We start from the raw sequence: 10,456 nt of genomic DNA on the forward strand, positions 1-10,456 counted from the left end.
TTGCTAATGTCTATACAAGGAGACTGAAAGCAAAGCAGCAACAATGTAAATTAAGTCAACATTCAGATTATTAATACCAATACATTTCTTGAGACATGCAAGAATGTCTTGTGATATATACCTTTCCTTTATGCTGTTAAAGATGTAACTAAACCAATAAAACAAATAGTGCAGACATGAAAGAAACAACGCATTTCAGGTTCTTCTTTTATTTAGGTTGGTAGTACATATAATGCATCACAACCTGTCCCAGTTATTAGGGAGTTCCATCCCCCTTTAAAATTTATTCTCTCCATTATACATTTAAATAAACTTTAAAAAAAATTATTTCTCTTATTCCATTTTTTTTCTTTTACTACTTTCATTACAAATCTTCACTTCAATAGAAGGTGTTAGCTTGCAGAAATAAAATAATACAAACAAAAGAAAACTAATGCAACGAGTAAACTGTAAAGACTGTTGCAGATGAGGAGCCAACCACAGGCTCTGAGGTAAGTGTCAGTTGTTTCCTGCTGCAGGCCTCTTGTTACCTCTTGTGATTCTGCTGGGCCTGCTTCAATAAAGTGTCAAAGTCTAGTGCATGAAACTTGCTTCTCCCAGGCAATGGATCGTACTCTCTACTTGAATCTGAAAAGAGAAGGACGGACAAAATCAGAACTGCAGTGAAATAAAAAGGGTCAAAGTTAGAAAGGACATATTGTACACGGGTTGATCAATTTCAAGAGTGATGTGTCTCGACACCACAGCTGTAGCATGGGTTTACTTTTTCTATTTCTGTACATCATCATCTAAATTCTCTTTTAAATGGGATCCTATTTTTGCCAGAGAAAGTCCAAAGCCACATCAAAACAGAGGACCTGCCTCTCATCATGGTTGTTACAGCCTTGCTAACAGGCCATGAATGACACTTGGTGGTGAAATATTCAAGTGTTAAACACACATCTTTATCTAATGTATACTTTTGATGAATGAAAACAGTCTTTCCTTTTAAATGTGCAAAAAGCCCATTAAAATGACAGTTTGTTCCTTCCTACAGTGCAATTATGCCCCTAAATAGTTATTGGCTGTCATTTTCATAACATATTGGCTCTTGGCTACATTGAGCAGCACTCTGGGTAAGAGCTTCAGAAAATTTGTGTGTGTCGATTTCCACGTACCCAGGTCAGCATAGTTGGTCTTGCAGAACTGTCTCCTTCCACCAAAACAGAGATCAAATGGCAGCTCATCAGGCTTGCGGAGCTTGCCACCATTCTCAATTGCATTGAAAGCATGCTTGGTGTCGTAATAAGTCACAAACCCGTAGTTGTCCCTGTAACAGATAACCAAACCATCAGTCTGTATTTATTTTCAGTTTGTAAGAGGTCATAACAGGTCTTATACATTATTTTGAGCTGTGACTTGCATTTAAAAGAGCAACCCAGGGGGGTGTTGCCAGGAGGCTCCAGTTATGAGCAAGCCTAAATTTGCTGTAGCACTGTAGCTTGGCCTAAGAGGTCACAGACCAGACCAACAAGGTTCAAAGACAGTGCAAAAAAAATGTCAAAAGTAATCGATAAGCTGTTTCAGTACTTACCCATGGTCTCTAAAGTGCAGGGTACATTCTTCAATCTCGCCATATAATGAGAAGCGCTCTTTCAGTTCTTTCTGGGTCATCGTTCCCCGAATTCGACCAACGTAAACAACCCGGCGATCCTCCTGAGAGAAGAAAGAAAATTCAGATGGTTCAGAGCCACAATATTTTAACCACTTTAGAGACTGGTGTACTCAAACAAAAAAAAAAATCTACTTACAATGGCTTTCTCCTTGCGTCTCCTCACCTCCTCCACATTTGTCTTCGAACTCTGATGATAGCTGGACATACGTGAGGGACTGAGGAAGACAAGACAAAGCCTTTAGACATCTACTCTGCTAATGAAATAGCTATAAAAATCATTATGTTAGCAACCACCACCCAGATGAGCGTGACTCATATACCGCACCTGTACATTCCTCTGCTTCTACTCCACTGTTCACGTCTCTGTGGGGATCGAGACCGCGAACTGGAGCGACTCCAAGAGCCAGAGCGAGATGAGGAATACGAGTACCTCCTCCTCCTGGGAGGGGAGCGGGACACAGAGGGAGAGGAGCAAGAGGAGGAACGGGATGAAGAGCTGGAACTACTCTCAGAGTGACAAGGGCGATACCTAGAGAGGAAATAAGAATGAATGCCAGTGATGAACCAGGGAAATGGTACTCAAGATGCTGTATGAAACCAAGATATCATGACTGTGGCCTAACCTTTTCTTAGATAGAGAGTGTGATCTAGACCGAGATCTGGAGGAATGGGAGTCAGACTCTGAACTGCTGGTCACAGGGCTGGGAGAACGATGGGATCTTCTTTTCCTAGACCGGCCTCCAGTCCTCTCTTTGGGACTGGATCTGGGGCTGGGTGTGCGAGATGCGGCGCATTGACGGTAGGACCTCGCAAAATGCCCTCTCCTGGGGCTTCCTTCTTTAACAGTGGCATCAGTTTCCTCCCGAGCAGGCGAAGCATCAGGTGTCTCCAGGACAGAGCTTCTCTCCATGTTATCAGTCCTGTGATCCAGGGGCTCTGTGAGTGGAAGCTCTTGTGTTTTTGTTGCAACCGCGGGGTTTGTGGTCGACTGGGCAGACAATGCCGGGGCAGCTGGGGGTGTTAGTGTAGTGGTTGAAGCAGGTTGCCTGATGGGTTTAATAGTGATAAAAGATGGCTGTTTGACATTCCAACGCTTGCCTGGCTCTCCAGTGGAAGTGCGTTTGATGGGGAGGCAATAGTCGTGGTCCATGCATGCAAGCTCGGGGTCTACGCTGGCGGCAGCAGGAGTGGGTTTGCTGCGGGACTTGAGTGAGGGCAGAGGCCGGGCTTCTATCTGGATAACCTTAGAGGAGCTCGACTTTGAGGCTTCAGTCACCTTGCACTTCCCCAGCAGGGACACAGGGGCCAGGGGTTTCCAAATCTGGTGCGGAGGAGTAGCTGGAGGAGTCAAAGCTGAAGCAGAGGGAGAGAAAGTGCACCGTAATTATACCCAACACAAGAGCAGTGGGTCGTCGGTTTGGCAACGTAACAAATTTTTGATTATGACGTAGTATTTCAGGACACTGCCTTCTTATTAATGGAAGCACTGGGCACAGAAGCCATACAAGGAATAAAATGGAAAGATGCATAATTTGCACATTAATCTAAATATAATACAAATCTAAAATGTCAGTTTTTATTATTTGAATTATTGAACTTAATGGACTAATCTTAAAAAGTCAAAATGCTGAATTACCTGCAGTACATGAGAGGTCATTAGCTCTCACTCGCTCCACAATTGTTTTCTCTGGAGCTGACTCAACACTGTAAATGGAGCACAGAGTCAGTTAGTATATCAATGGAAGATATTTAGACCCAAGAAGGCCATCATTGTGGCCAGACGAAAGAAGCAGGCTTGCGGTAGGTCTTGGTAAAATTGTTCTTGTGTGCGCGTCAGCTCCACACACCGCAAACTGGTTTTATTCAGGGAAAACCCACAGAGCAGCTTGCAGGCTGTAGGGTAACTCACCTCGAGTTTCCTACAGCAGCTGCTCTACCAGAGACCTCCGGCACACATTTCTCTTCTTTGGCTGAAGAGAGAAGGAACAAGGAAGTTGAGTGCTTCAGCACAAGGAATAACGAGATGAACAGTGCAACACACACACCAACAAAAATAAATGTAACAGTGTTTAAAATAAACTGTAATGGGACATATTGTCTAACCTGTAGCATGTCAGATGTAAATTCAGTGCATGTTGTGTTTTGCTCTCGTAATACTAGTACACAGGGTAGCAGTTACATTAGCTGTTAGACTTGAGTAATGGCACATACAGTGTCCAGCTACTTGTTAAGGCTGGGGCCTGTACATCCACCCATACAAAAGACAGCAGGGCGAGAGTTAAATGGATCTGCCGACAGGACAGAATTCCAGCAGCTGAACAGACAACAGCAACAAAGCTGCTTGTCTGCTCCCCCTGACAGCACCCATCTCTTAAAAGGGGAATGTTTTATAGAAAGAAAAAAAATTCCTGCCAGTTTGAAGTCATTAATCTTTGAACATTAAACACACTTCTCCAGGAGGATCAGATAAGGGTCAGGCTCATATGAACAGCCCGATAATAGCTTTGTTTCGGAGGTCACCTTTGCCGGACTTTGAACTCAGGTGTCTCTCGTATGTGCTCACGGCGGTCAAAAACATGAGGGGATGGCAATCCACCTCACTGATGGCCCGCTTCTAATCATACAAACAAAAACTAATAGGCACTTCTATCCCTTGAAGTCTATTAGTCAAAAGGCCTGCTACCCTCTAACCCAGTACCGCTAACCAAAGATTGTGCTGCAAAGTTGTGTGCCACTTCCCGCCATTACGAAACCAGGAAAACAGATACTCTGACTACATTTAGCGTGGTGCTAAACTATGTGACACACCAAGTGACTGACCAGTACAACAACCATTTGGAGGGTGTAACAGTCAAATATGAAATGGAAGGAGCACTTATTTCAGACAGAATGGATAAAGTAGACATCAGCCATTATTGATTACCTTGCGTTTCCTCAAACTGCTCAAGCAAGCTGGTCAGATCAGCAGCTTCGATTCCTACAAGAAAATGATTATCTCATTATGAACTGGTTTAGAACACACACCATAACACACTTTTACCCATTTAACAGACAGGGCATAACAGGCCATTAACAGGATACAGGCTCAACTAAAGTAGTGGATGATTACAGAGAATGGTCTTGAAGTTAGAGAGGGGTGCAGGTGTCTTTCAGCGGCACTGCATATCATTTCACAGCCCTTCCTAAATCATTTCTGATATGGGGTTCCTGCACATCAGCCAATCAGCAGAGCAGACTAAGTACAGGCTAGAGACGCAGACTTCATAGAGAAATACCACCTGCTAGTATGCCGCTTAATCAATTGTTTAAATATGTATTTGTTTACAAGATCAGGAAAATGTATGGAAAGAAATTTGTATATCATGGAAAAAAAAGAATAAAAGCAAGCAACTTAAGTCTTACCTATCTCAGTGGTGAAGGCCTCGATCAGCTCCTGAGTGGGGCTTTTTGCCATTTGGGGTTTCACTGCTGTTGTGGGTTTCTTTTTAATTTCAAGAAGCACAGGTGCTGCCTTTAGGCTCTTGGAGTCTGAGGGATGGGTAGCCAAGGAAGAACAGAGCTGCGTAGCATTGGCTGTGGGTTTGGAGGACTTGCCGTTACATGTGATGGGGTTAATTAATGACAAAGGACCTGTAACCTCATGAATCTTCTGGGTAACAACAATGGTCTTCTGGGGGGCACTGGGTGCAGACACAGTAGCAGCAGTTGTTTTGACCACCTCTGCAGTGGTTTGAGGACAGGTTGTGGGGAGCTCTACAGGCTTAGGAGATGTGGGCTTGCTGGGTTCAGGGCTTTCATCAACTCCATCCTTTGCTCCTGAGAGTGCAGGAGAACATTTCCCATCTGCTGTCGACACAGACTGAGTGGCAGCTTGCAGAGAAGCTGGAGACCCAGAGCTCTGAGGCACACAAGGTCCTGAAGGTTGAGCAGCAGTGTGTTGATGTATTTGGGAATTCTTTACTGAATTCGGGGCAGGAGGTGAGGGCTTCTGGGGTAGAGAAGAGCTGGAAGGTTCTGGTGTTTGCTGCTGTTTATAAACAGGATTAAGAGCGGAGACCTTGCTGGATGAGGCAACCATGTAGGCCGGTGGCACCAACAGTGCCTCAGGGGTGGGTGGTGCACAAGGTCCCCTTGGCTGCCATGCAGGTCTTATGACCTCAGCTTCTGCCTGGGGGTTGGGGCGTCGAGGATCCTTGGGGCATGGGTCAGGCAGGCAGGGAATGGGGGGAAGCTCTTTAGGAAGCTCTGGAAGACTGGGCCACTTAGTGCTGTTGTCATCTTGTTTTCCTGCTGGAGCTGGCTTTTTCTGCAGTCTGAGTCTGCGGTACTCTGCTAGACTGAGTGATTTGGGCTTTTGCTCAGAGACTACAGGGGCCACAGGAGGGAGGGCCTCACTAACAGGTGGTGTCATCTCGGGTGTTGTGGGACTAGGAGCAGCTGCAGGGCTATCTGAAGACACCAGGGGCAGAGCAACAGAGGGAGCTGCTGATGAGTCTTCCAGCTTCTCAGGGGCCGGGCCCGACTGTTTAAGCATTTCTTTAGACTGCTGGGAGCTCACTGTTGTGGGTGAACCGATAGGCTCAGTCTTCTCAGGGCCATCATTTAGCTGTGCCATTTCTGGTTGGGGTGACAAAGATGCAGCAACTGGCACATTAATTTCAGGCAATAGTGTTGTAGTGGGGATTTCAGTTTGGCATGCTTTCTTAGGTTTCATAGATGACGTAGCTGGAGTTGAGGCAAGAGGGACCTTTGGGACTTTGGGTTTCTTCTCTTCTTTGAGCGATCTTTTTTCAGGCTTTTTGGGCGTTTCCGCCACTTTCTTTTTTACTGTGCCGCTCCTAAGGACCCTTCCCTCCACATGTTCGGGTTGGCACTGGTTCTTGCATTTCTTTTTCTTTTTTCTCCGGGAGGGGATTTTCTCCTTTACCTCTTCCTTCTGTCTCTTAATGATCATCGCATCTTTCACATCTGAACATAGGTCTGGTGTCAGAAGGGCTGCAACTTTCACTGGAGAGTCATCTTCATCGTCAACGACTATATGCTCTGAAGTGTCGGAGGCAACCTCTTCTGCTTCATCTGAAACTTTCTGTTCAATTTCTGGACACTGCTCTGTAAGTGGAAGAGAGACCTGGAGATCCATGTCTGGGATGGCCAGGATGGGTTCTCCATTTTCACCCTGGTCCACAACTTCAAGTAAGATGCCTCCTTCGGGCAACATCTGTTCCCTGTCGTCATTCTCCATACAAATGGCCATACAGTAGGGGTGCATATGCCTGACCAAGTCCCCCAGACTAACTGAAACACCATCTTCAATTTCCTGCTCAAAAGAGACAGGAAGTGGGAGGGTCAGCCCTTCCCAGTGTAGCATGTCACTATCAGGAGCTGAATCAAGACTCCCTGGGCTCAGAGTCAGGGAACCATCTTCCTCTTCTTCCCCATCACTTCTCTGGAGAGAGTCTGCCAGTATCCTGGGGAGGCTCTGAGTACAGAGAGTGATACAAATGAATAACATAATTCAGAAATATGCCTGCTGTACAAGTATATACTGTGTTTATATAGCTTATGGATAAGAAAAGCTACCTTTCCAGTTGATAAGGCTCTTGCACTGCATAGTGTGTCTTTCTCTGGAGGGGAACGGGACAGACACAGCAATCTCCTGAGCTAGAGAGTGAAAAATAAAGAAAGCATTATGAAAACACATTTTATTAGCATTTGCGGACTAACAAATGAGCCCATGCTTACAACCCCAGGGGTCACCAAGTCTGCCCCTTTCACTGTCTCTGCTCTAAGTTCAAAGGTCAGATGGTGGGGAGGCAGGGTATAAAGACAAATAATCTGTGTCACTTTGAGAGTTATGTGTGACAGCTGGGCACTAACCGGAGAGTGTTCCCTGCCCTTCTGACCAGACAGCAGGTCTGAGTCGGGCAGTGTGTCAAATGGGGACAGGTTCTCATCATCCACATTGTCAAGGATCTCTGTCAGGGCGGTTAGCAGCGTGGCTTCGCTCTCCTCATCCAGCCCTTTAGTCTAAATAAAACATGAAAAGTGGGTCACAGGGGAGTATAAACAAACAACTGTATGATGCTCACATATAATAGATTTCTCTCATGCTACTGTATGCATGTACGGCCATGTTAAATGTGTCTTGCCTCTATTGTTGGCGTGTCCTCAAACATAGAAAGAATGGAGGGGTCTATGCAGCTTTGAAGGGCCTCCAGTGTGTCTGAAGAACTCAGCCCATCAGCCTTAAGAGGAAATAACACACTTCAGATTTCTCTGGCAAAATCCCAACTGACAAAACCGCAAAACATGATTCAGGCCAAAAACTATCTGCAAGCAGCCCTGCAAAAATACAGTTATGGCTACGAACATTTAATGACCACTGTACAAAGTGAAGACAAACAGTTGTTACCGAAAAATGTTTAGACCTGTAATACACCCACATTTGAAAACAATGACTACAGTACATTAAACCACTTCTGTAGGTATTTAACATTTTAAACTGATGACATATTTCTATATTTAGCAATAATATTTAGACGCTGGATATGTAAATATTTATATAATATAATAATGTAAAACAGAATGCACATTTTTAAACGTAGTCTGTGTATGTAAGTGAAATAGGTCAAAGTAGCTAATTTAGTTGACGGCTGAAGGAGAAAGCCCAAGCTCAATTAAGGCATTTTAAAATGAGAGTCAGAAGGGGAAACCCTATAGGATAAGAGTGCATGTGTTTTTAGTTCCAGCATGAACAAAAGGAAAACAAAATACCATGACTATAGCCTAGAACATAAAATACACAACAGTGGAGCAAACTCACTTATTAGACATGCAACAAATTACACTTACATGATCGTTACAAGTTATAACTTTACATAAAACTTCAACATAAATGATAAGCTACACACCATAGCAAATAATGTGTCCTATGAAGACAAAATTAAATGGACAGCACTGATAAGTTTGAAATAGTTAACCCTTAAATACAAGGTTGTTGTTTTTTTTTAAAGGATTTGATAAATGAAAACAAATGTGAAAAAAATTCTATATGATTCAATGTACACTTGAATCATATGCATAACTACGTCTAGTTAAACATACAGTTGCATGAGCAAAGATAACATGATGCACTTTGATCTAAAAGAGCATCAGTCTCCTTTACAGTGACCCACGTGTTGCTGTCTACACATGCACACACAGTGCGCAGACATGTTTGATCCCCGCCTCACCCCGTCCACAGGGAGGCCACCTCGCCCACGTGTTGAACTACAACAAATACGAGCTGGGCCCTCGTCTCTGCTCCTGTCTTGAGATTTTACGAATTATCAACTGAGGTGCAACATTTCAATACACAGGTCGAAACCTACGATCACAAAAAAACTTCAGGTAGATTTTAATAAAGCTTTGAGGTTGTGGCCGGATGTGTATAGAGATTATATCGACTGCGCATGCGTGAAGGAAGCCAACATGTGATTCTCCACGACTTAACCACATGTGGATACACAGGTTTTTTGAATGAAAACGTGTTATGCTGCTGCAGTGTCGAGTGTAAATAGTCATACAGGTTTGCAAACTGCAGTCACTGACTAAATGTAGGAGAGCTTCATCATTGTGTGCATCATCACTGAGTTGATATTTTAAATTACTGCAATGTGCTGACATGGAGCCTATAAACTACACCATGGCAAGTTAATATATGGCACCTTAAACACTGTCAGGGGAGAAAGAAGTAGGCCTATGATGCATCCACACTGCAGTGATGATAAAGCTAACAATAACTGACTAGCATCTTGCAGTGTTTGTTACCACGTGTGTCAATCAGTTGATGCACAGTACACAGTACTTTAGCACGTTTATGGAGCTTAAACGTGTTTTAATGATATTCATTATACATGACATGACAACTACCAATAAAATACACAACTGTCATGTCACTTGTTGATGTTATAAAGGAGGAATCCTGCGTCGTTCACTGACCGGCCAGGCTACACTGATTGACTCCCGCCGCTAGCATTAACATAAAGCTCAGCACAAAGCAGCACATGAAGCAGTTGTGTATTATTCAAATAAAAAACAAATACATGCCACCAAAGACTTATCTGGCCGTTATCACCACAAAACAAGGAGTACTTAAAAAAAATAAGTTTTACGAGTGATACTACGGTGGCATCCACGTGTCACTTTTCCATGCGCAGTGTGCAGCTCTCGCACACACAACATGCTGTGCCTCTGCTTCTAAAACACACACAAAACTAGTAACAGTGGGGTTATATGATAGGAAATGAAGCGCAGAACAGATTGTGTACCTCTTCTAGTGTATCCATAGGGAAAAAATCCATATTGCACGCAGTTAGAGTCTCCTCGCCTGCTCCCCACCGCGCCGCCATCTTAAAGTCCGCTCCCTGCCCAACGCGTTTCCGAATGAAAAGTGATGAATCGCGCATTGGAGGAACAAGCACGCCGGCACGAGACACGTGGTCCGACATTCCCGGCAAAATGACGCAAAGTGACGCCACAGGGTCACGGGGTTGCGTGACCACGTTTATTTGTAGTTCTATTTATCGACATGTACTGCCTACAAAACGGACTTTTTTTTTTTTTAATTCTTCTCTGCTGCATAAAGGAAGAAGACAACAGCAGATGAGAATAGTGTTGGCAAGAAGAACAACAATAATAATAATAATAATAATAATAATAATAATAATAATAATAATAATTTATAATTTTGGAAATATATAGGTTATTATTGTTATGATAAGTATTTTATTTAGATTTATTTATTTTTATTTTATCTATTCA

The 10,456-nt window shown here is 43.7% G+C and overlaps 1 protein-coding gene across 1 annotated transcript; it reads right to left on the bottom strand.

Moving 5' to 3' along the window:
- Positions 1-276: 276 nt before the first annotated feature.
- Positions 277-10,045, bottom strand: pprc1 (PPARG related coactivator 1). The gene is made up of 14 exons (XM_083923329.1): positions 9,964-10,045; positions 7,804-7,899; positions 7,532-7,681; positions 7,235-7,315; positions 5,057-7,133; positions 4,578-4,631; positions 3,564-3,624; positions 3,291-3,358; positions 2,278-3,007; positions 1,980-2,183; positions 1,791-1,869; positions 1,574-1,695; positions 1,158-1,309; positions 277-627 (listed from the first exon to the last, which is right to left on the bottom strand). The coding sequence occupies exons 1-14, from the start codon at positions 10,042-10,044 to the stop codon at positions 527-529; spliced, it is 4,056 nt and encodes a 1,351-aa protein (XP_083779455.1). The 5' UTR covers position 10,045; the 3' UTR covers positions 277-526.
- Positions 10,046-10,456: the final 411 nt, after the last annotated feature.

This window comes from Echiichthys vipera (assembly GCF_963691815.1).
Source record: "Echiichthys vipera genome assembly, chromosome: 11".
Classification (NCBI taxonomy): domain Eukaryota; kingdom Metazoa; phylum Chordata; class Actinopteri; order Perciformes; family Trachinidae; genus Echiichthys; species Echiichthys vipera.